At 38.7% G+C, this 27,053-nt stretch overlaps 1 protein-coding gene across 1 annotated transcript in view; it reads right to left on the reverse strand.

Moving 5' to 3' along the window:
• Nucleotides 1-1,510: 1,510 nt before the first annotated feature.
• LOC119777409 (mitogen-activated protein kinase 1-like) overlaps nucleotides 1,511-27,053 on the reverse strand; it is a 47,708-nt gene continuing 22,165 nt past the window's right edge. Inside the window, exons 2-5 of the mRNA XM_038276273.1 lie at nucleotides 8,407-8,589; nucleotides 3,951-4,140; nucleotides 2,211-2,327; nucleotides 1,511-1,732 (exon numbers count right to left, since the gene is read on the reverse strand). Of these exons, the coding sequence (XP_038132201.1) occupies nucleotides 1,526-1,732; nucleotides 2,211-2,327; nucleotides 3,951-4,140; nucleotides 8,407-8,589 (697 nt within the window). The 3' untranslated portion in view covers nucleotides 1,511-1,525. The remainder of the gene's footprint in view (nucleotides 1,733-2,210; nucleotides 2,328-3,950; nucleotides 4,141-8,406; nucleotides 8,590-27,053) is intronic.

Consider the following 27,053-nt stretch of genomic DNA (forward strand, 5'->3'; position numbering starts at 1 on the left):
GCTTTTAGGAGGAGGGGGAAGGATAGTGAGGATGAGAAAAACAAACAGCAGTAGGAGATGCAGTGAGAGCAGCAGCAGGAAGAAAAAATATGCAGACAAGGAGCACAGGGGGAGGAGGATGATTAGGATGAGAAACAGCAGAAGGAGAATGGAGGAGGATTAAATGAAGCAGGATAAGGAGGATGAAGAGGATCAGGAGAAGCAGCAGTAGGCAGGGGATAAAGAGAAAGAGCATCAGCAGGATGAGGAGAAGGAGATGCAGCAAGAGCGACAGCAGGATGAGAAGGAGATACAGCAAGAGTGACAGCAGGAGGAGAAGGAGACACAGGAAGATAAGCAGAAGCAGGAGGATGATGAGGAGAAGCTCCATTAGCAGGAGCATGAGGAAGATGAGGAGAAGCTGGAGGAGGAGGGGGATGAGAAACAGTGGCAGCAGCAGAACGAGAAGGAGGGGGAGGATAAGAGAAGCAGCAGCAGGCGTAGGCTGAAGAGCAGGAGCATAGGATGGGAAGGAGCGTGGAGGTGGAGGTCGCTTGGTTCCCGCGGTCGCGACATACCAGGCGGTGCGAGCTGCGAGGGCCGCCCAATGCCACTTGTGGCTTTAATATTTGATTTGTGATCCAACTATAAGAACTATATGAGCTCATTTTTGTTGGGAGACATTTATTGGAGCAATGAAATAATCATAGAAATGTTCTACCATTATTGTCAAAATTGATAAAAAGAAAATGATTTAATGTTGACCAAAATAAAACAGGAAGCAGCTAATTTTTGCTCAAGAAGTCTGGTAGAAACCTCCAAAGTAAGGTTGCAGGAGGTTAGAAACTAAAGTGATTATGACGTTTTATGACTATGTGAAAAAACGCCATAGGGGTGTCATTCCAAGTTTTTTTTTTTTTTCCTCAATCTATTGTTGGTCATAAAATTAAACGGATCTCTGCTGTGAATCCGGGGTTAATACAAGGTTCAGCTGCTGTCAGATCTCTTATAGGTCCACAATCGATAACATTTTAGGCTCAGTATAAAAACAAAAACCTTAGGACTTAATCTATGCTCAAACTAAATTAATAATTGAATTACAACTTTGTCAAGTTAAGAATGGTTAATCTACACATTAGTTACCCAACTTTCATGTCTACATTCAGCATAACAAGCATTTTCTCCTTTTCTGTCGATCAGCTTTAGAATAAAACAACAATGCAATAAAACCCCTTTTCCCTTGTTAGCAACACAAGCAGGGCTTGGTTTTAACGGTCTTTACAATTTTTAGCCTAAAGCTCGTTTTAGGAGCTGAATTCCTTTATGGGTTTGTGGACAGGGTGAATGCCTGGGGGTAGACATGCAAGCTCTCCTAGTTGACACAGCTTAACATTTTCTAAAGGAGAAAGCATGAGCTAATCGAGTCACACCCCAGTCATCATACCCCCTCCCCTTCTAAGAACCAGTTATCCCAATGAGAGCTTTTGTTGGGACATGTTTCACAAAGAAAGCCCCAGCTACTTGAAATTGCCTTTGAAACCTACCGTTAGTGTCTTATTTTCAGTTTGAAAACTGTAAGAACACCCCAAAAGGGAAACAATATTTTTTTGGGACTCTGGATATAGAAACAATATTTACCCAAAATGTGGTTGAGCTGATCCAGGTAGTGCTTTCCAGGGAAGATTGGTCTATTTGACAGCATCTCAGCCAGGATGCACCCCACCGACCAGATGTCTATGGACTTTGTATAGCCCTGAAAGTAACATCAACCACAACCATTATTACCAAAATATTTACAGTAAATATAAGGATTAAAGGGTTGGGTTTGTGGCTCGCAACTAAATTGAGTTAATAAAATATTATGAGCCGTTTAACATTGACAAAAATCAATGTAACAAAGGATAATAACTCAAGTATTACATAAAATAATGATCAATACATTTTGCATCGATTTGGATCAAGCTAACAAAAACAAAACTGTGAGGGACTATTTCTTATTAGCTGAACACAGATTCATAGCTACACAACAACATAATGAAATAAAGAGTGAACACAGATCAGCGCGACGTAACAGCCAGGAAGCATCCTGAACTGAACTAAACCTCAATAAGAAGCCCAAATGTAAAGATCAAAAGTAAACTGTGTGCCAGATACACACACTACACATTTTAAAGCACCTAGTGAAGGGAACTGTAAAAACTAAAACATAAGCAGAAGCTGCAGAGTCTCACCTTGGAGTTAAGCATGATTTCTGGAGCTCTGTACCAACGTGTGGCGACATACTCTGTTAGAAACCCAGTGTGGTCGTGATCAGGATCAGCCACGCGAGCCAAACCAAAGTCACAGATCTGCAGAAAAACAACAGGTTGCATGAAAATTAAACAGAATCTGAATATAAACAAACTGATCTCTAGCATATGCAACCATGCTTTGGTTCATTTTCAGAAGAAGCTTGAATAAAGTCATCATGATCACTAATTTGGACTCGTGTGGCTTTTTTATTATTTATTTAACACACTGTCTTACATTGAGTCATTATATAAATACAAGTGAATTTTATAAGAACCAGTTTTGTGCAAGGTTTGAGCAAAAATATATTTTTTTTGTGAGCCATGCTGTCAAATGTAGACCTACAGCTTTAAATACACAGAAAACCTCGTCCTGGTATTTCATTTTGGCCGTCAACAAATCACCCCCAATCCTACGCCCTCTGCAACTATTCTAGATTTACTGGAATAATTCTGGTTGGATATTTAGTTGCATCCACACCACACCAAGTTGAAGCAGGAAGTGAAGCTAAATGGAGAGAAATGAGCGTGCTTTTCAAGAGCCTGATAAAAAAAAAAAAATGTTTTAGTGATCTTATGTTACACACACAGAGTCTGATATAGTGTACTTTAGAGTCCTGCACGGGTCGAGTTTTACCAACCTGCACCCACCCGAACCCGTTAGGATGACTACCGAACCCGACCCGTCACCCGCGGATATCTTCAATTCAAATCCGAACCCGACCCGACCCGTTGATATTTAACTCGCAACCCGACCCGTTAACACATCAAGTAATAGGCTATAGTACGCGGGCGCTGCAGAACAGCGCCATTAACACTGCTACAGACGTGTATGCACTGACTTTGGCCTTTTTGGAGGGAAGCCCACACTGCCGGCAGGGCTTTAAGCTACAACAAGGGTGACCCCAGTGCCTGATTAATATAACATTTCTGATGTCCATAACAATAGACACATGCATAAAAAAAAAAAAAAATCACCAACTACCCGCCCGCACTAAAAAAATATCTGCCCGAACCCCGTCCCATTTATTTTTATTTATGTATTTTTCACCCGCAAAAGAGCATTTTAGCGGGTGACCCGTCGGGGACCCACGGGTACCCGACCCGTTGCAGGACTCTAGTGTACTTTGGGGTTTTCCTTATCTGGAAGCCAAATTTATTAAATTACAAGAAAAAACGACTAGAGATATTTAACTTAAAGAAACTTTTTTTGAAATGAGCTACAAAAATATGCCTTCTTTTAATGGATGGATTTCTCAAAAATGGAAAACTGGCAAGTTTAAGAGTGTTTACTAACAGAACTTAAGGTATAGTGGAGGATTTTTGCGAATTTTTGAAAAAGACCCACTGTCTTCACTTTAAAAAATATAAAAAATACACAACCCTGTACCCGCTCCCGAGAGGGAATGTCTATTAAACATATGTAAGAGCGTGCACCAGCCCATTTGTTAGATTCAGTTAGATACAGTTAGATTCATGGTGATGAGGAATACATTAGTTAAATTATTTTTCCACTATTAATAAAAACAAAAACAGTTGTCTCAGTTCCAATCCTGCCTGTTGTGGACATATTCTGATTATGTATGTATACACATAGCGGCATGTGAAGGCTAGACAGTGTTTTTTGGACAAGGGTTTAGGGAATACCACACAAATAAGAGAAAAATGTATTTGCACACCAACCTTGAGATCACAGGTGGTGTTGAGAAGAAGGTTTGAGGGCTTCAGGTCCCGGTGCAGGACGTTGGCAGAGTGGATGTACTTGAGCCCTCGTAGGATCTGATAGAGAAAGTAGCAGATGTGGTCGTTGCTCAGGTGTTGAGTCTTCAGGAGCTTGTAGAGGTCCGTCTCCATGAGATCCTGGACGATATATCTGCACCAATTAAAGTTAAAGGCTTTCTACACTTTTATGAGCCTGAGGCTGTTTGGGAAGTGTACTGTTTAGTGAACTAAATGTATAATTAAATCGTGCTGATGCTGAAAATAGTAGCAGAATCCATGTAATTATTTTTCAAGTGGGTACATGCTGGCCATTTGATTTTGGTTTTGTACTGAGAAATCCAAAATCAGAAAAACAGATTCCTGATTTCCAAATAAAATAAAGAATAGAAAAAAAACAAAAAAAAAAACAACAATCCCCTTTTTGTTGTGTTCTTTTGAGATCCCAGATCAGAAACCAATAAACCGACTCATTATACGTTTCACAATACCAAAATTATCAAGACAAATCTAGACATCCGTTCCTGATTCAGCTCCCTCCCCAAGAGTCGTGTGTGTGCATCCAAACCACCATGGACAAAATATTTATACATATTCATACAATTGCATCCCTGAACGTTCAATAAACCTGTCCTCATCATTGTTATTTCTACCAAAGGCATACATGACAAGGACTCCCCACCAACTTTTAAACAGTACGGCTCTGGATCAGGAAGTAAAGTATGAGCCTCAAGGTAGTCCATCAGATATTTATGGTTTTTTATTTCAATATAATGCATTTGTGTATATGATAAAATTAAATCAACAAACTGCCAATAACTATAAATGCAATAGTTTGTGACAAATATTGGTGCAAAACCTGTCTATGCTGGTGCTACGACAGCTCATGGATCACTACCAAAACGAAACAGAGAGGGGAGGGGGAAGATGAATCAGGAGGAAAAGAAGTTTAAATTTGTTTTCTCATTTTGGAATTAGAAAACAGATAACTGGTTGTTGTTTTTTTCTTCTTTTTTGTTACTCGTCTGGGATTCAAAACAAAACAATCTGCTCCTTTTTGTTTTTCCTGTTAGGAAATCAGGAAACTCTTAATTTTCTGATCTTTGAAATCTCAATACAAAACCACAATCCAATAGACAGCAAGTATATGGACGCTTATTGGTTTAGTTCACAAGATGTAGTCAACAATCCCACAATTTCACTTTGTTTAAAATATAGGAAATGAAACGCATGAAAAGGAGGAATCTGGTGGTAGTGAGAGCCAACCTTCATGACCAACATGGGTTTTCATGAAAGAACTTCTGCATGGCTGAAGAAACAAACTGCTAGCATCAATTCTGTTTGACAATTTGGAGGAAAGCAGCCAAGAAAGGCAGGTTGATGAACAATTTGGATTATTTAGGTTCTGACACTAGTATGATCTCTGCATCAGATTCTACCAAATGGTCTGAGTTGGTTCCAGCACAACCAGATGTTTGTCACCAGTTTCACTAGAAATGTTTGGAGACCAAAGATTAAAGAAATTCTAAAACCTTTCCTCTTGCACCCAGTGCCAAGGTTTCCACTAAGATACGGCTCTTTGCTAGGAGTCAGCTGGGGTCAGAAAAGAAAACAAGCTATATTATTCACTACATGGATCAAATGTTAAACTGGATTGAGATCTAGGTGAGGACAATAATGTACAGATAAGTGAAGCTTTTAGTGGTCAGCAAGGGAATCCTACTGTTTGGCAGCTATGCATCCCTATATGTAATAGACTGTGACCAGCTGTGTATTCTTAAACATTTATAATCAGAATTGACAGATTTAGCAATATTAGCTCCTGTACTTCAGATCTACAGTCCCCTGGCTGGACCAGCGGATATCAGATAAGCATCCTATAATGATACTATAACCAAATCCACTGAGGATTTTAATCCAAATTACCCAAAAAGCTCCATCAATGCAGGATCTTCATTTCCTGTTAGCTTTCAAACATCAGCTACAAATAAACAGACCGTTGGCCTTCAAGTCAGATAGACATTGACCAAATAGCTACAAGAAATTACATACATCATACCCGTAGTTTTCTTAATAAATAAGCAAACTGTACCATTTGTAAAAGAAAATTCTTCTGAACATTGCAATTCAACATGCTGTGCAGCATCAACACTGACCAGAGTAGATTGGGAAAACTCTACAAGAGCTTAAGGTTTCAGAGATTTGATAACCCAGCTTACATTTCTATGCTTTGCTTCCCCCCCCCCCCCCCATCTGATACACCAATTGTGGCCATAATGTAAGGCATTAAAAGTGTGCAATTAAATACTATTTGTATTATAAACTACTTCTTGCTTTAAGTAGTGCCAGAATCACCCACTACAGCAGTCACTTCTCCAGAAAGTCCATAAAACAGACAAGTCTCAGCTATTCAATGTGAAACAGAAAAGCTGCTTGTTTTCTATTTTTAGGATAAAAAAGAGCAACAACTTTATTCTCCAACCTACACTATATTGCCAAAAGTATTTGCTCACCTGCCTTGACTCACATATGAGCTTAAGTGACATCCCGTTCCTAATCCATAGGGTTCAATATGACGTCGGTCCACCCTTTGCAGCTAGAACAGCTTCAACTCTTCTGGGAAGGCTGTCCACAAGGTTTAGGAGTGTGTTTATGGGAATTTTTGACCATTCTTCCAGAAGCGCATTTGTGAGGTCGCACACTGATGTTGGACGAGAAGGCCTGGCTCTCAGTCTCCGCTCTAATTCATCCCAAAGGTGTTCTATCGGGTTGAGGTCAGGACTCTGTGCAGGCCAGTCAAGTTCATCCACACCAGACTCTGTCATCCATGTCTTTATGGACCTTGCTTTGTGCACTGGTGCACAGTCATGTTGGAAGAGGAAGGGGCCAGCTCCAAACTGTTCCCACAAAGTTGGGAGCATGGAATTGTCCAAAATGTCTTGGTATGCTGAAGCATTCAGAGTTCCTTTCACTGGAACTAAGGGGCCAAGCCCAGCTCCTGAAAAACAACCCCACACCATAATCCCCCCCTCCACCAAACTTTACACTTGGCACAATGCAGTCAGACAAGTACCGTTCTCCTGGCAACCGCCAAACCCAGACCCGTCCATCAGATTGCCAGATGGAGAAGCGCGATTCGTCACTCCAGAGAACGCGTCTCCACTGCTCTAGAGTCCAGTGGCGGCGTGCTTTACACCACCGCATCCGACGCTTTGCATTGCACTTGGTGATGTATGGCTTGGATGCAGCTGCTCGACCATGGAAACCCATTCCATGAAGCTCTCTGCGCACTGTTCTTGAGCTAATCTGAAGGCCACATGAAGTTTGGAGGTCTGTAGTGATTGACTCTGCAGAAAGTTGGCGACCTCTTCGCACTATGCGCGTCAGCATCCGCTGACCCCGCTCCGTCAGTTTACGTGGCCTACCACTTCGTGGCTGAGTTGCTGTCGTTCCCAAACACTTCCATTTTCTTATAATACAGCTGACAGTTGACTGTGGAATATTTAGGAGCGAGGAAATTTCACGACTGGATTTGTTGCACAGGTGGCATCCTATCACAGTTCCACGCTGGAATTCACTGAGCTCCTGAGAGCGACCCATTCTTTCACAAATGTTTGTAAAAACAGTCTGCATGCCTAGGTGCTTGAATTTATACACCTGTGGCCATGGAAGTGATTGGAACACCTGATTCCAATAATTTGGATGGGTGAGCAAATACTTTTGGCAATATAGTGTATATTACATGTAGGTTTACTTAACAGCACAGCTGTGGCTTTTAAAATGTTCTCATAAAAGCCAACAAAGCAGCTCCAACAGTCTCCTCTCTTTTTCAAGCCAGTTTTTTTCTGTCGCGGTCAGACGATCCAGTTTCTTTAGGTCTGGGATGCAGGCCACTAAACTGTACAATTAAAGATATTTCTGTTTGTAAGCCAAATTTCACAAACCAAGGGTTTTGTCTGTAATGTTAGCTTAACGTCAGCTCAATTTTACATGTTGTTTAACCTTTTTTTGCACTATATTACCATAGCAACTGCTTTTTTTTTTATAAAAAAAGCTTTAAATTAAGAGTGCTAGGCAAGGGTGTAGCATTTTTTTTTTTTCAGTTAAACCTTTCAACTAATTGAAGGCAATAATCTAGCAGTCATAATGGACCATTTTGTTTCTCTGCATTGATGCAAAACCGCCCAACGACGGCGACATGGACTCAATTTACTGCTGTTGTGAGACAGTGAAGAGCATCTGAGGCAAATACATGGTGACAGGTGGCCATTATGTAATAAAATACAAATGAACATCCCTACTCAAACAAAAAAAAAGGCTTATGTGGGCCTTTCCACTCTCCATGTTTCTCTGAGCACCATATACACATTTTAAAAACCTGAGTATACCACCATAATCATTAAACCAAGCACTAGGATACACGTCCTTCATCTGATCGATGGTCGGCGCCCGGATGATGTCATTGATTCCGATGATGTTCTCGTGCTTGAAGCGCAGCAGGATTTTGATTTCTCTCAGGGTGCGCTGGCAGTAGGTCTGGTGCTCGAAGGGGCTGATCTTTTTGATGGCCACGCGGATCTTGTTGTCCCGGTCGTAAGCAGAGCTGGATCAATGAGAAGAAAAGCTTAAGTTTAGAATAAAAAATAAAAAGTTAAAGAGCAGGTTAAAAAACAATGTTTGAAAATGTTTCAGGCATGAAGCCGTGAGACATTCCTGCACATTTGGCATATTTATTTTCATCAAACTAATGTGAGCTGATGTGTTTTGACCATAATAGCCCCTAATGGAACCACAGAACAAAGCCCGATTAAAAAGGAGGGGAAGCACAGTCAGAGTAACAGCTTGGTCACATTTAAGACAAAAAAAAAAAGAGCTCTATATTAAGATTATGATTGGATGGAAATTTATTACGTTGTATGTCTTCATTAGCAATTCCTATAAAAGTATGCAGAGTGAAAAAAACAAAACAAAATTCTGCTTTTAGTTATAATTTCTACTCTATGGATATATTTCAATAAACTGTCAATTTGATAAGATAGTTCTTTTTAGCTTATTTCACCTGAATGAAAATTATAAATTAACTTTGTGATTATTACATCTTAAAAACAAATATACAAATACAATAAGTATAATAATTATCCAATCATGTTTTTTAATTTTCAGCCATAAAAATCTAAACTTTAAATTAGAAAATAATTAGTAGTGAAAAAACAAACAAACATTTTACTCCATTCGGTGTGAAAAACACAGACCGTTTCCTGTATTATGAAAGTGTTTATTTTAGGGAATAAAAAAAAAAAAAAAAAAAAAAAACCTTTTACACCGACATGAGTGACAGATGAGAATTGAGTTTTATGCAGAGGCAAAAGTAAGTCGCTGAGTTCTGTGATAAATGCCGCTTCCTTCCTGTGGTTTGCTGCTGGGAAGCTTTTAAAGTAAAATCTATAGACAGGAAATGTCAGGTCTCAATTTGGAGCACCTTCGCACAAAAACTAGTGAAGCACTGATGACTAGTTTTTAGCCATATTAGACTTAGACAGATTTTGTCATTTTGTGTAGAGGAATGTAAACAAAAGGAAATTTCGTTAAGTACAGCTCGCCAGAAAATGTCATTTTTTTAAAGTAGAGCCTTGAAAACAGTACAAAATACAAAAAAGCAGTAATATAAACATATGACTGTATATTTACAGTTGTAAAATTTCCTTTTAAAAAATCTATTTATTTTTTAAATAATAAAATATCATAAATATAATAAAATAGCCGATTTTACAAATAGAAATTGATCAAATGCCTAAATGTATTGTCCTAAATAACCCAATGTAAAAACTAGGGATGGGGGTCGTTAATATTTATTGATATCGATACCTTTATCGATACTTCTTATCGATTCGAGTCTTTATCGATACCACTATCGATACTTTTCTGTTATTTGGTGGAAAGACGATGCGGCAATATGTTTTTAACAGACAGAAAGGAAGTGGGGAAAAAAATTATTTGAAGAAATGTCTTCTTTTGGTTAAAAAAATTACATAAATTTTCACAATTGTTGGTTAATGTATTGTCTACGGTCACTTTTCATCATGTTTTTAGTGATTAGGAAAATATTTAGCAAATAAATAATTGTATTTTAAATTAAATGTAATTTTTAATAAATGTTGGCATCAGTAGTTTAATTATATATTCTAAAATAATTAAAGCAATATACAACTGTATTACTCATGTTTCTCGCCAAAAACTCAATTTCCCTTTTCTTTACGTTACACTTGAACGCATCATGATAACCTAATTGTCGTTTTACTGAGCCAATCTGAACACATCATCACGCAGCACGTCTGAAACTTGATTTACTTTTCAAGCTAACTAGCTTGTATGCTGCCGATTACAACACGGATTTCACAATTACTGTTTTTAACTGACCGGACAGGCTACAAAGTCTGTGTGCGCGTTTACTCTGAGTGGATGATGAAGACGGGCCCGACTGTGGTGCGGCGGCGGCAGCAGCAGGAGGAGGAGTCTTTTCAACCCGGAGACAGTCGAAGGTACTGCATTTGGCCTTTATTTCATGCACAATACTAATGTGCTTGGCCATTGCGGTTGTTTTCCCCCTTTAGAGAGATGATTTTGCAGCGCAAGTTGCATCTCGCTTCTTCTTTATCTTTGACCTTGGTAAAATGAAGCCAAACTTTAGACCTTTTCGTCCATTCAGCCATCCTCAAGTCGCGAGCGAAGTTAACTGCCAGACTTCACTTGTTTTACTTTTAATATCTGTTTGCTTACAATTTCATTCCAAAACATTGGTGGAGATGCTGCAGTGTTTGGATTGATTAGATTTAAATGCTGTGACGCGACGAGGGACACACAATTATGTTACAGGACCTCCGACCAGACTCGATAGTGGTATCGATAAGCCCAAACGTTATTGATTTTCGGGTTTTGAAAAAAGTGGAACCGGGTCCTTCATAGAACCGGGTTTCGATCCCCATCCCTAGTAAAAACTATGTAAAACAATATAATACTCAACATAACAGTTAAAAGAGGGTTAGATGGTTAATGAAGGTCAAATGCAAGGAGAGAAAGAAAAAGTGTGTTTGTTTTCTTAAAGGCCGTATTGAATTCCAACAATATCCTCTGGAACATCTCTGAATGTCTGCTTACTTTGCCCCCTTTTGTTTTTGCTGCAAACTGCCCTTTTTTCTCCTCTAAAACAGTTAGAGCTTGTGTTTTAAGTGCATTAACAAAGTTTAGTCAAACAACATAAAATGGAAAAAAAGACACCATATATCAAGTAAAATAGGCTCAGCTGTGTTTATATCAGGAAGTAAAAGCGAGACAGATGAAGCACCGGTTCAGTTTTGTGGGTTCGATCAATGCTTTGCAGACTGTTTAAACAAAGGTCACACATCAATACCTCAAGTTCATAGGTATATCCAGGTACATCAAAGTTTAGATCATTTAGAAAGACCAGTTTGATAAATAAGTTCATATGTATTTTAGAAATTAATTACACAGCAATACACTTTAAAATCAGTTTTTTCCCCAAATAATTAAAAAACATTTACTTTTCGGCCAAAAATGTTCCTTTTGGTTCATCCCTACTAAAAATACAAAGTAGAAATATGTGCCTTTCTACTTTCTACATCCAATGAGAATTGTTTTTATGCAATGCTCTTTTACACATTTATTTTGCATCAATGCAGCCAGTGACTGGTAAGATAGTATTGTACTGAAATTGTAAATCCTTCATAAACCTCAAGACCACAGTATATAAATGCATGCCCTTTTATTACCAGAATTTTTTCCTTCCACTCAACCTCCCAATTATATGCTCGAGTACAGCAGCTTCCTGAACAACCACCTTTACAGGCTCAGTTTCTTTTTCATTACAAATGTTCAATGAGCAGTTTACCTATGAATGTGTATGCCAAAACATCCCATTGCTGGATTTGAAATCCTCTTTTTCCTAAATGGCAATTTTTTTGAGGAGCTAAATGACATATGTTTTTGCCCTAAATAAGAAAAAGCTGCACAACCGGAACTGATACAAGTTCCTTCAAATAAATTGAAGGACTCTTATTTTCTAGTTTATAGTGTTGCAATCCATCTAGATACTTGTATCGTATTAGCAGAATAAATCCATCAAGTATAGCTCTAACCATTAGGTTTATGGTGGGTGAGCATCAAATGATGCAGTCACTTTACCAAAAGAAATTGTGAAAAACTGCTGAACATCAAGGTAACAGATATAGAAGGGTTGCAATATTTATGGTTTCCACGACATCCCAGAGCTTCATCATCTACATCCAGTCGAGCATAGTTTTATTTCTGCACATTACAAGCAATGCTAATGTCTGCAAAAGACACCCACACAACAGGACAAAATAAGAAATGAGTTGCTATAGCAATGGGGGTGTAAGGACAAAAATGTAAACACAAGTGTGCCAGCCTTCTGCAAGGGAAATATGAGTGACCTTCCTTTCTACTCGCTCCAGAGGAATGTGTGTGTGCATGTGTGCGTGGGAGGAAAATAAATAGTTTTCCATGTTACTGTTCTACTCGAGCAGATACCCTCGTGTACAGGCAGAAACCTGGATCATGCAAGAGCAGGTTTATCACTGAATTATGATTATTTAAAAGTGGTCAGCAGTGTTTTTGCTTTTCACTGTGAAATACAAAAAGGCTGAATTTGGTTCTGCATTATTCAAATTGGGTAAATGTGTGGACCAATATGTCTTGGTTGCAAAAAATATAAAAAATTGGGTAATTAGAGTTTCTTTCCTTCTTGCTTATCTTATGACAGATGGGGACTATATAAATTATCGAAAGGGATATTTGATGAACGTCAAATGTTTATTGATCTAATGCAATAAAAAAAAAAAAAAAAAAAAAAAAAACTTCATCCAAAAGGGAAAAATTACGAAGTGGGCAAGGTAACGTTTAAAGACGTGTAAGGAATTCAAGCCATACAATTTGGCCATAAGACCGTAAATGTTGTGCTGCAAGCAGGATTGTCATGAGATCTGAATTTTCTTTCTCACACCAAATCCATCTTGAAAGACTCATGCCAATACATCCATCTTGGAACCATCATCAGGTCGGACCAATGACATGCAAGCAGTGTTTTTTGGGGTGGGACATGCAAGAATGATGAGAGTCAGAAGGGCCTTGCTGGGGCATAACAAACATGGCTATGCTGGAGGACTCGCCTGTTGATACCACAATTGACTAAATTTTAGGAAATATAGCAAAAATGTTTCATTTTAAAAAGGAGGCAAAGTGAAGCACTTCCATTTGTAGATGGGAAAGATGTCTGTGCTTTTCTTCCGACAGGAGTTTATCAGCTTACGAGAAGTCAAAATTCGCTGCAATCTGGCTGCTGCCAGGTTACGTTAATGAAACAATATTTAAAAAAAAAATGTAAATCATAACTTTTCTTAAATTTGTATTCAACTGCTGATGAACAAATACAGAAAATCGCCAAACTCTTAATGTGTTATTAGATTGATCTGAATGAAAACCCAAAATGTTTGTGATTCAACAATAAAAGTTTTTGTGTGTAATTTATGCTATGCTCAACTATGATACTTTATCCCTTCATTTTAAAATCAAAATAGGAATTGTTGTTGGTATTAATCCATCTAGAGGTTTTACATCACAGTGTCTACAGTTTCCAAGTCCTTTTAATAGGATCCAAGAGAAAGAACTGCAATGATTAGAATAACAGTAATGTAATCCTGTGCCTCCCCCACCTGTTGCCGTCAGAAGATGGTCCACAATGAGAGAATCATTAGAGCCGACCTTCCCTCCATCCAGAACTACAGGACTAGGATTAGGAAAAGGGGTAACCAACATCTGTGTGGACCCTAATCATCATGGACACAACCGTTAACTAGACGGGCACTGAATATACTTTACCTGCAGGAACATTTATCCTTTTTTACTTAAAAAGTTGAGAACAAGGAAGCAGATTTTCAAACAGGTATTCAAACTTAAAAAAAAAAAAATCTGTCCGCGTTATTAGAGCTGTGCAATATCGAAAAACGTATCATAAACCTTTCATAATGATGATTATTGGTTTTTACTTTACCAATTCCAAAAAAGGACCAGAAGGACAATCATCTCAAATTTAAATTGTATACCCTCATCAGACATACAGTATTTACTATTGATGTTGATCAGGTGTATATTGCAATAGCTATTGATTTACAGTTCAGACCTAGTTAAGAAAAACTAGCATGAACCACAATAACCTAACATTCATGCATGGAAGTTACTTAATGACTCTGCATAAAATTAGCCCTGATTAAATTAGTAAGATTTGATTAAGTTAAGAAATTAAACTACTCTGGTTTTTTAAGACATATGACAGTTACAGAGTTTAAATTACATTCCGTTAGTCCAGCAGTAAACAGAAGGAACTTCTTGAGGAAGTACAAAGTACAAAGAGTGTAGTGCATTTTATGACGCCATCTGTTCATTGGAAGGGTTCTCAATTGCTCCACTTTATCAGCAATATCGCTGCAGAAGTCAGACAACTTTTGTACTTGAGGCTACAGTTAGTATCTGTGGATTTAAATTCCCCTGATAACGGTGGGGAGTGTCCTGCAAGCAGTTCATACTAAACAGATGGTTACACACACACCTACCCACCCACCCATGTCCATCTGAACTTCCAGATATGTTTTCTTTAAATTAGTGCAAAAAAAAAAAAATACCGTAATAAAAAATAAAAAACATAATAAAAAAACTTGAGGTCTATATGCCAAACAATTCAGAAATAACCTTTTTAATATTTCTTTAAAATCAGTGAATGGATGTGAACCAATTAAGACATTGTTTTTCATTTCATTTTTTCCCTTTTTCCCCGCTAAATTTAAGATCATGAAATTAATCAAAGCTAAACCCATTCCTTTTTAAACTGAGTAGAAGGTCAAAGCCATACCAACTTTGAAGCTGCTGCTATAGCCTACATAGGATTTCACAGACCTGAAACTTCATTGAAATTCTTAAAAGCACATTTAATTTACAAGCTGCTTCTTATTCTTGTGCAAATTTATATCCACTTAATCTGTATAAAAAAAGCTCTGCAGGGTCAAAAGGATGTCCTCTGTGCAACAATGCACTCTAAAGAGATTATACTTGGATGCTTTTCCTGTTTCCCTTGCATGTATAATTTTGCCTGAGCATGCTTGGTGTGTAGAGAGGAGCTTGGCTGTGGGGAGGAGGGGGGAGTTTCCATGGCAATAAGAATGCAAGGCTTTTTCTCTGCTGCAGCACCAGCGTTATGCAACAGGACTGTAACCAGGATGATATTAAAGAGACCGTGTTAGAAGAGGAAGATGAGAGGTTCACAGTATATGTTTAAATGCAGATGTATGAACATTGAGGCTTGAATTTTAGATCCAAGGCTTTATAGGCATCATGAAGCTGAAAATCAGGATAGGTTCAGTAACGCATCAAGGATGGTGTGCTGTGCGTGGAAACGCACCATCAAGAAGCAGTGATCAAGTCAATGCAGTAGTAGCAGACTCAAATGTTAGATTATTGACAAGTGATTTCATTTTTTGTTGATTTTTAGATCTCTAAAAAGCCACACAATAATAAAATATCAAATGTTCTTATGGTCCATATATAGTTTTAATACCTCCCTAAACAACAAGTCAGACTGGTATTCTTTTGGCCAATCTAGTGCGAGGGGCTTTGCAAAGGAAAAAAAAAATAATAAAAAAATAAATGTTTTTCCGCCCATTACAGTTTCCACAGCTAAATGCCTCAGACAGAAACCTGTATCTTTCCACATTAGTGAAATATAAGCTTTAAAAACCAATCTTCTTATCGCAATAAAATGGTGGAAAAAAAAAAAGAAAAAGAAAGAAACAAGGGTATGGAGCGATGCATATCGCACCTACATCAACAGAAGAATTACAAAGAGGCAAAAGAAATTACAAAATCATTGTGATAAAAAAAAAGCCCCAACTGTGAGGAAACTTAAGTGGAAGTGACTTTGATGAAGAAACTTTCCTTTCAAGCACTCTGCACACAGACTCCAAGCTGCCGTATTCGCTCATTTACCACTTTACTGTGTTACAACCATTTCTATTACAGGGCAGAGTCCACTTTTACATTAGGGTGAGACGAAGTGTATATTTACAGATCAAACCTCAAACATTAACCACATTAGAAATTCAAAGAACATCTGCATAACTCTACTATTTAAAACATTAAGTGAGAAAAGAAAAAAGCAGAAGTGGTGAGACTACATTTGTTGGTGGAAGCCCAGTCTGTGTTTAAACAAATAGGGAGCAGGGAATTTGTAATGTTCCTTAAAAGTATCATCACCTTTTAAATCATTTTATTTAAAAAAGAAAAAGAGCCAAATGATAGCAAAAGCATTAAAAAAAAAAGTTTAATCACAACAAAAAACAAAACAAAAAATATGTGTGATAATTTTAATCTTCTGCCAACGATTACCCTGTGTGGACTACATGAAACATTTAGCATTTTAAGAATACCTACTTGTGAGATAAAATGTGAGTCAGCTTTGCTAATATTTAAGACAATCTGGATTTGGAAAACATACCACCAATGTCATCAGGTATTTAATGAAAAAGCAAACTTCGACAAAAAAGGAAAAAAAAAACATTGGGCATTGTCGTTTTTCTTACTGTTGATTAAGTAAGCTTTTTTAGAGCTAATCACATTAGCTACATTAACTCATTTCAGCTTAACGAACTCTACAAAGTTAGCCTAGTAAACTAGCCCCACTTGCAGCTGACAAAATCATTTTTGCCTGGGAGTGGTCTAGCCTCGATCAATGCCCGTCGGGCTGGCTAATCACACTGCAGAGATGTGTTTTGAAATTCTGGATGCAAAGCGGGCGGGGTTTTGAGGGAGTGACGACAAAGCAGTGCGGCGCTGGAGAAAGCACAACAAGGAAGATGGCTATCGAACAGTTCTCATTTGACTCAGCTTTGGAATCAGTTTTGGAAGGATTAGACTTGGGTTTTTTTGTTGAAATGTGAGCAGAAAGAGGCTCTACGCTCATTAATTTTTGAGAAGGACAAATTCATGGTTTTACCGACAGGCTGTTTGTTTACACTCCCCCATCAGCTTTCTGTCATGCTTACTACGTCAGTTAGTTGCGCTCATTGGTCAGAACGTTGGCCAATAGGCACAGACATGGTTTGAAAAACAATGTGTTGTTCTCATCAACAATCTTCCGATGTCTCATTCATCGGGGCCAGACTAAATTACACACTTAATCTCACATCTAGTCTGGTTTATCAGGCTACTACAAAGTAATAGCATGGAAACCAAATATTAAAAAAAGTTTACCAAACTATAGAATAAAACTTGAGAACAATCTTCGAGCACCTTAATCTTCAACTTTAGACTACTTTTGGCCTCTGCTTAACTGATCACAAGTGAGGTGTTCAGTAAACCCTCAGAGCAAAGATGAAAGTAAATCAGACTCCTATTCACTAGAGCAGGTTCTAAATGAGATTTCAGTCTCTTAATCAATAGAAAACCATTTTTGGATAAAAGGACATCCTGGGCCTCATGTGGAGCTTCCCTCTTAACTGACTTTGGCTTAACAACTTAGTTGTTTAATTAACATTTTAACACGATAACTAGAAAATCCAAAACTGCTATCACAGTAATGCATCAATATATACTTATAATAACTCATCTTATTTTTTTTCTTCTCAAGGAACATTACTTTGTTCAATAGAGAAAAAAAAAAAAGGTTGATATTAACAGACGACACTATACTATTGTTTATCTGTTTATACATCTAAAGGATCAGCATTACAAGCTTTTCCTGTATTTAACCAAAACTAGAAAGACGAGGTCTGCAGCAGTATGTGGTGAATGTCTGTGTGCTTAGATGCGAATGTAAACAAAACTAAGGGTGTAAAAACTAAATAGCAGCATTCAACCGGAACAATCAACAATCTCAACTTGTTTCAGTTTGACCCGGGTTATCACAGGAAGTAAAAAGATATCAGATCAAAAGAACACAGTTCATCTCAGAGAGAACTTGAGTTAACTTGGGAGAGTCCAGGCAGATGATTAGATCCAAAAAGAATAAAATCTTCATTAGAATAAGATAAAAATTTTCTTATTTGTGCTAGAAGTAGTGATGCAATTGTTTTGCAAACAAGAAAAAAGACTGATCCATAAAGAAATGAAAGAACCGCATACGTCCAGGAAAGCATTAATTCATCAACTTCCTCTAAACTGTAAGGGTTTTACACTGTGGCTGCATGGTGTAGCACTGTTGCCTTGCAGCAAGAATATTTTCTATTCGATTCCCAGCCTGGGGTCTTTCTGCATGGAGTTTGCATGTTCTCCCCATAAATGTATGGGTTCTCTCTGGGTACTCCGGCTTCATCCCACACTCCAAAAACATGACTGTTAGTTTAGCTGGCTTCTTTAAAATGGCCTTAAGTGTGAGTATGTATGTACATGGTTGTACGTCTCCGTTTTGCCCTGCCCTATCCAGGGTGTACCTCCCCAGAGATGGGCACCAACACCACCACAACTCTAACAGAACAAACTGGAGAGGATGGATGGATTTTACATTATTCCCATTTTTAAGGGTAAAACTGATCTAATGGTCGCAAGGCATTGAAATAAAATAGGATCAAGTAAGAAAATGCATTCAAGAAATCCACCGTTTCCTACTTTCTGAATCAACAGTCCAAACTTATATGATTTTAATGTATATGAAATTAAAACTGGCCCTGCAGAAGGATGAAAAAATTCATTATTCAAAACAAAAGCATCTGACTAAGAGCTGGGTTTCAATTGTTTAAATATTAAAATAATTATAGAACACCCTTAACTGCACCTACAGCAGTAGAAAAGAAAAAGAATCAAACGAAGAAGGCCCAACATTTGCATGAGCACATTTTAAGGAAACTGCAGCTTTTGCAACAACACTCTGGCAACGTGAATCAGGCCACGAGATAAGATCAAAGTTGATGGACCAAATGTGCAAATTTTACTTTGCATCACTTAACGGCCTTGGTTTGTTCCCCCTGACAAAGCACAAGAGGAAAAGTGCAATTGGCATTCATTTTGTTTATTAAGGATGCATATCTATGCAACAACGTAGTGCTAAACTCCATAGTTATTAAATCCTTTCATCAGAATGTTGTGATGAAGCTTGCCTTGGCTGCACCAAAGCTGATAGGTGCCTGATCGTTTGTGCGTTTAACTAGCAACTAGCAGGCTGGTCCTGGCAGCTGGGAGCGCCCAAATTACATCTTTGCCTGGATCACAACAGGATTTCACAGTGTCAAGGCTCTTGTTCTCTCCCCTCCTCCCTCATTGGCTGTGGAGTGCTGGTACTGATGTCAGAGGCAGAAGGGTTGCCATGGAGATGGGCGCCACCGTGGCATTTCGAGAGGACAGATCAGATGGCAGAATGAACAAGAGCATCAACATGATAAAAATAAATAAATATGCAGGTCAAGTACCTATGCTCACGATCAGACGGAGAACCACAAAAATATCTGGATTTTGATTAAAAGAAAATAGGAAAAATATTAAAATGGATCAGTGATCTAAATTTACTTTTTTCTTCCTGTTCAAAAATGTCTACAAAAGATTTCAAATCTGACAATAAATGAAAAGCGCATATTCCAGTCATCGCTCATCTTAACTTTTCAGATTAAAAGTCAACAACTTGAGGCATCATTACTGAATAAACTGAAGATACTTTCATTGAAGTTACCTTAAATGCAAATATTTTCTGTTTTTAACGATAACATGCCCAACTGTCACCTGGAAAAACAAGCCTCAAAATGTCTGCCTGGTCTCTTCACAGCTGCTTGCAAGGATGTAAAGTGTAAACTTTATCTTAAAGCATTTTTACACCGAAACAATTAAAAGGAGCAATTCTTTGTTAAACTTGAACTCAGCAGACATGCTGCAGCAGGCCACGTTTTCTTTTTTTTTTTGTTCATGGCCCTTCTGGAAATGCTGCACAAGGTTCAACTGTATAAAATAGCCAAAATAAAAATCTGTTGGTCATAACACACTCCCTACAAGTTACAAATGGGCACACATTCAGATGGCAAGCAAACCACTCCACAGCCAGATAAACTACCATGACCTGGGGTTTTACCAGTGCCAGAGACCAGACCCTGAAAATGATTTCAAACTTTACAAATGTTTGGTGCATCTAAATGAAAATAAATCCTTTGAAGTATGCTGTAAGAGCTAAAACAGGCCTGTAACGCCAACCAACACCCTAATTTGCAAAACTGACCAACTGCATCGATGGCAGAGCCCTTAATAAAGTGATAGGATAAAATTTAAGCAACAATGTACTGGGGCTGTTAAATTAAATAAATTAATATAGACTAAAATATTGGATTAATTTTTTGGGGGGAAAGTGCACATATAAAAATACATTTGAGGCAGGATCAGTTTTCAAATTTGTATAAAGGAGGTGGTTTTAGTTCAATGACAAATTAAAAAGCTGGTAAGATTACAGAGAAAAGTAGAAACCAAGTTTTAATGGCAGACCATGTTACACAAGCCAACAAGAAAATAGCTGTACAACTTCCCAGCACTTCAGCAGCACTCCCCAATCATCTAACTGTTCATGTAGGCGGGAGGAAAAGGCAGAGCATGCCACGACGGCTCCTGATCATCATCGCAGAGGGTAATGTGGTCTCCTGCCATGGTGTGTGCGAACTGAGGCTTTTGTTAAGAGGCCCAGAGAACCGCCAATCTGAAGTCAGACACTGAAAAGCCTCAACATGAGCATCCTTAACCGTTTGCAAGAAGCTATTAAGAAACCAAAATAGCTATGCTGTTGGATCCTTATGGTTTTCAGATTCCAAGAGAGAAATAGACTTTCAGGAGAGCCAACTAACAAATGTGCAGGTAATGATTTTCAACAGATAATAAAAGTGCAACTCTAAAAGAGGAAGAGGAATTTTTGCACCAAACTGACTTATTTCCCTCCAGATCCAGTTTAAGCTAGGAATAGACCAAATATTTGGCTGCCAAAAAACTAAAAATGCACCTTCTAGTCATTTTCAGCAGATCAAAATTTAACACCCAAACAATGTGGTCAGGTAGGGGGAAAAAGGCCAGAAAAACAGCAGAGCTAGCATGCACAAACATTATTGAGCACGAAAAGTAAAGCACTGAAGCAAGTGAGTGAGGGGTTGCGAGTTGAAACGCAGTACATCAGTCTCTCTGTGCGCTCCATTCAGTGGCAAAAAAATGCTATAGAAATCAAAACATCCCCATCCCCATTCTGAATATGAGATTGCGAAACAGAAAAGGAAACGGACACTGAACATGGCCAGTCAGTCTGTGGCGGACGTGTCTGAAAACACAAGAAAGCCTGCCAGCAGGCTTTTAGCTAGCAATGCGTATATATACTAGGGGTGGAACGGTTCACAAAATCCACGGTTCGGTTCGATTCCCGGTTTCTGGTCACGGTTTTCGGTTCGATTCGATACATGTTGATTGTTACCCCGAAATTCCATAAAAAATTATGAAATTAATGAAAAAATCCCCCCAAAAATAATGGATTGTAATTATTTTTAAATGATCCGCGGAAACCCTGGATCATTTCCGTATGTTTTGCTGCTTTGAATTCAATCATCTGGCGCATGCTCTCTAACCTGACAACAGCCAGATGCACGTCTCGCTCATGTCTCGCTCCACCTAGCGAGACATGCATCTGGCTGTTGTCAGGTTACATGCTCTCTACCATCTCCAAGGAACTCAGAGGGGAGCAGACGAAGCCACAGTGGGGGCTGTAGGCTTTGAGCAGCCGGTCTGGAGCGCAGCGGGGCGGAGCGGGGGTTGCTGACGGAGTATGAGGGATTTCGGGGTTAGCATGACATGTTGCTGTTAGCATAAACAAAACGTGTTGCACTTATATCCACAACTTTCTTTACGCCGTCATCGTAGGTCACTCTAAATGCAAAGCGCTCCCATACAGCAGACCTATAAAGTGCTGCTGGCGCGTCTTCCAACCCCAGTTCTTTCCCACTAGCCAGTCTGACACAATTCTCCACAACAACTGATTTTTTTCCCTGCTACACCCGGCTAAGCTGCATCGCTTCTTCTTCTTCTTGTTTACTACTGGAGGTTGGCTTTGGTCGCAGTACCGCCACCTTCTGCTCTGGAGTGTAATCGCTTCCTCTATGAGAAAAAGGAGCAGCGCATGAACCGAACGAAACACACGCGAACCGAACCGAGACAGTCGAACCGAACGATTCTGACGGTTTTCATAAATCGTCCCATCCCTAATATATACATAGTACGCCCTTTACTAAAAAGATTCCCCAGAAACATAGTGTAATATCTAATGTCCCTACGGACAACTTCATTCACGGGAACAAGCATGATGCGCTGTTTGCAAGCAGGTAAGCTTGAAACTTTCAAAAATTTACAAAAAATCAAAATGCCTGATAACTTCAGGATTATTTTGGAGGGTTTCTTTTGTTCTTTGGGACAATTCTGTCTGTGGACTGGGGGGAGAGAACAACAGCTAATGTAAAGGACAACTGGGGAGGGGCGCGATCCATAGCAAATGTCAAACAGATGCAGGGATTTTCTCATGGTTCTTCAAGATAATTTTAGTCTTTATTCCCAAAAGGTGGATAAATGGATGTAGTTTGTGGATAACTGTGCTTATTTTGCCCTTGGGACATTTACAACTGCTAAAGCTGGCCTTCAGTACAACACACCTGCTTAATGTTACGTTCACACCACACGCGCTTCAAGCAGCAAAAAAGCGTCTCCTGCTTCATTTTGACGCTCCTGAAGCACGTCCAGTAAAGTTTATATGTTCAATGGGAGAGAGTGGCTTTGCCATATTTGCTGTGATATGTTGGTAAGAATAATGTACCTTTTCCTGCAAATGCCTTAATTTCTCACACGGCAATGGCATCCAATGAGTTTCCCATCTGGCATTTCAAAAACAAAGGAAACGAAGTTTGGTTCGGTGCCTTGCTCTGTTTCTTCTCCCACCTCACACCTGTCACTGAGGGGGAGAGAGCAGCTGAGACTCTGGGGGTCCTTGCGAGTGGCTGCTCTGTGCAGTGTCGCTGCCAGCTATTGTGTATTGAGCAGTGTCAGCTCAGTGTTATGTGTAAAACATTTTGGGTATGAACACTCAACTAACGATTATTTTAAAAATCGATGAATCGGCCGATTATTTTTTCGATTAATCGATGAATCGGACAAAAATTATTTTTTATATTAACCTCTTTATTCCAAAATAAACATTTTAGACAGAACAAACAAGCACACAAGTACAGGTTGCTCATTAACTGTACTGGTGCAATATGAAAAATAAATGTTTGTGTTAAAACTACGCAAACTTACATGAGAAATGTAGCTGTACATCCACAAAATATAGGGTACTTTGTTTCATAAAGTGCAAAAAAAGACATTTTTGTTTTTTAAAGCCCCTAAGGGGTTCAAACAATAGGTCCCCCCAATTCAACAAATTAGTTTTTTTTAGACTAGAAGAGTTCTGCCTTTTAAGATAGGAAAGTATAGCAGTTAAAGGTGGTACTTGAGAAAATACTTAATTATAGAGATAAAAATAGCCCTGTGATTCAAATTATAAATTGTATTTGGAATAAAAATGAGAGAACTAGGGGTGCTAAAAAAACATCCTCCAAAGACAGATATTTACATGGGAATGTGGCATATAATTAATTGACATATTACTGATCTCGCTGGATTTTATTCTGCTTTACTTCCATAAATTGCAGGATCTTTACTTTATCTTTGCCAGAAGATTTAAACTTTAAAAGCCTTGCCCTCATAATTTGCAAGTTAATTTATTTATAAAGTAAATATAAACGCTGCTGAAGCTAATTCAAATGAAATTAAAAGTAAAATAAGTAGCCAACCTTATCACTGTCTGTAACCTACTAACACGGTAAGGAACGCATCAGATGAGCTACCTGAGAAACTAACGTTATGTTTCCCCACTTTAAAACAAAACAAACATGGTGGTTCCGTGCCATGTTAATTTGTTTTGACAAAAGTTGCATGTTACGACTTTTTTCACTTTACAAAGCGCAGGCTATTTTAATTATTGTGATCAATTTGCGCCTTCAATCCGCATGTGCGCTTCATTTGCAGTCTGGACGCTGAGGGTAAACATCCTGCGGCTCTGACTGCAGCGCTGAGAGGGACTCCTGCGGGAGAATGGGGTTGGGATGGGGGAGGCGCCCCACGGCAGAGTAGGAACGATACATGCTTTCACGTAAGAGTCTCCAAAAGCCGCCAGTGACACCGTAAAAAGTCGCCAGATTTGTCGCTAGTCGCTTTTTTGAAAAATAGTCGCTGAGTTGGCAACACTGCACCTGCAGCACTGGCTCGCTCTGCCGTATTTTTTTTTTCTTCCCCCGTTTCAGTCAAGTGGATGTGATGACGGCGGCCGCGGATGATGCATTAATCACGCAACACAACTAATCGATGATAAAATTCATTGCCAACGCTTTTAAAAATCGATTTTTATTGATTCGTTGTTGCAGCCCTATTTCCCACTATCCCCACCAAGAAGACTTTCGTGAATGCATGTCTACATCAGCAAGTGGGAGCCTTGCTGGTCAGCTTTTCAGAATTCTAAGGAATCACAGCAGTAGATCGAAGGAGACTGTTGGGAAAACAGTGCCAGGACAGGGAGAGGCTACAGCTGATTAGCAAGGCACACTACAGAGGTTGGAATGAGCAGTGGTAGATCGGATAAGTCCACTGGGGAAACAGAATGATGACAGGCAGTAGGACAGCAGTACTTTTGAGAAGCCCGCCAGGGAGAGGCTACGGCTTACAGACTTGCCTCTAGAGGCTGACTGCTGTAAGTAGAAAAATTAAATCAGAGGAGCCTGCCGGGCAGAGAGAGCAGTGCAGTAAAGGTGGCCACTGGTTGGTATCTGCGCTGGAAGGAGGACAACAAAGCAGTCCTTCCAGGGCTAAGTTAAAATGTTTTTTTTAAAAGCCACCTACAAACCTCTTAAGAGCATTCCAGCCTCATACTTTGTCAACATTTTCTCCATCTTCCATTATGATTAAAAAGCTCACCTCTGCTTCCTCCTTCCCTAAGAGTGGTCAATTCATGATTCTTTCTCAACTGCTGTGATTCTTATACACAATAATACAATGTATACGTATAGAATGGCAGTACTGAAGAATTTATAAATCTAATGCTGTGATCAGTGATCGTCAAATGCTGATTTTTCTGATTGCTATACAACTCCTCAAATCTTGATAGTTGCAAAGTCGATGTGGTTAACTTTTCTACCGCATCTCTCTTCTTGTCAGACCCATGAAATTGGTGCTGAATTGCCTAGGCAGAAAATCGTGTCAGGTGTGTTTCTCCCCATTCAATCTTAATGAGTGCTAAGCTCCACAACCTCGTACGACATGATTTTCTGTCAGTTCAGATGCCAAATCATGTTCCATGTGTTCAGAGCTTCATGCTACTACAAAAGCCCTGTTGTGCTGCAGCACACTAGACGTAAGGCATGTGGGAACCAACTATAAACACATGTCTTTAAAGACCAATTGGTAACTTGCTGTTTTGAACGGCAGCCAATGACAGAACCAGCCTTTTTTTGCTTTGATATAAGTTTTTTAAATGCCTATTCCAATAGGTCTTTTCTTACTTGAGTCAGATGACTCCAAACTCTCAATGTCTGGGTTATAACATTTTTTACTCAAATATTAAATTATAAACGTGGTGAGGAAGAAAAGTATCGGGCTTTACGATGAAGTTATTTCAATACTCTAAAAGCAAATGTTCAGAGATAAGTTCTTAAAAAAAAAAAAATCTTGATAGAACTGATTCAGTTATTGAAACACCTTATCTCGTCACTGTGCTGGCTACCAAACCAAAAGCAGAAAAACAAAAATTCTGCAGTTAAATCCATAATCTACATCGCCTCCCCACCTTAAAAAAACCTAAAAGCCTTCAAGCATCATGTTAACACCCTTCACTCAGGATTACATTTATTGTCTCTGCATCATCTTTTGTGGCATCAGTCAAAAAAAAGCTGCAAAAGTGCACATAATGGATGTTGTCATGACAACCACAGGCAACATCTCAGCATATGGCTTTAGGGAGGTTTGCAGATAAAACACTCTTCTCTGGCAGAAAAAAAAGCCAGGAAGAGTTGCCGGTGTACGTTTCCTCCTGACTGATTAAATAAAACTCAGTTTCTACATAAGAAAAATGCATAAAGCAAATTCTTCTGTCATCCATCTAAGAAATTACTTTTTAATAGACCAATTTCCACCATTGTGAAAACTTGTCAGTATTATTGAAAGGATGGATAGAGTACAAGGTTTGACATAGCTAATAAATTCATATATATATATATATATATATATATATATATATATATATATATATATATATATATATATATATATATATATATATATATTAGGGGTGGAACGGTTCACAAAATCCATGGTTCGGTTCGGTTCATGGTTTCGTGGTCACGGTTTTCGGTTCGGTATACGTTTATTGTTACACCAAAAAATAACTTTTTTTTATAAAAATTATAAAAAATAATGAATTTTTAAAAATAAAATTAATGAAAAAAATCCCCCAAAAAATAATGAATTGTAATTTTCAATAATTCGCGGAAACCATGGATCATTTCCGCATGTTTTACTGCTTTGAATTTAATCATCTCGCGCATGCCCTCTACGATCTACAAGGAGCCACAGTGGAGGCTGTATGTTTTGCTTTGGGCAGGCGGTCTGGAGCCATCATCGTAGGTCACTCTAAATGTAAAGTGGTCCCATACAGCAGACCTATGAAGTGCTGCTGGCGCGTCTTCCAACTCCTGTTCTTTCCCACTCGCCATACCCACACAAAACTCCACAACAACTGTTTTTTCTGCTACACCCTGCTACGCGGCTTCGCTTCTTCTTCTTCTTGTTTACTAGCAAATATTAGGGAGACTAAACCTCAGCTGTATATTTCATAAAATCAATGGAAAAATACACATTTTCAAACAAACAGTTGAGGTTAAAGCCTCTGCCTATTAGGTTTGTCACGAT

This window comes from Cyprinodon tularosa, unplaced genomic scaffold (assembly GCF_016077235.1).
Source record: "Cyprinodon tularosa strain WSP-4 unplaced genomic scaffold, ASM1607723v1 ctg1237, whole genome shotgun sequence".
NCBI lineage: Eukaryota > Metazoa > Chordata > Actinopteri > Cyprinodontiformes > Cyprinodontidae > Cyprinodon > Cyprinodon tularosa.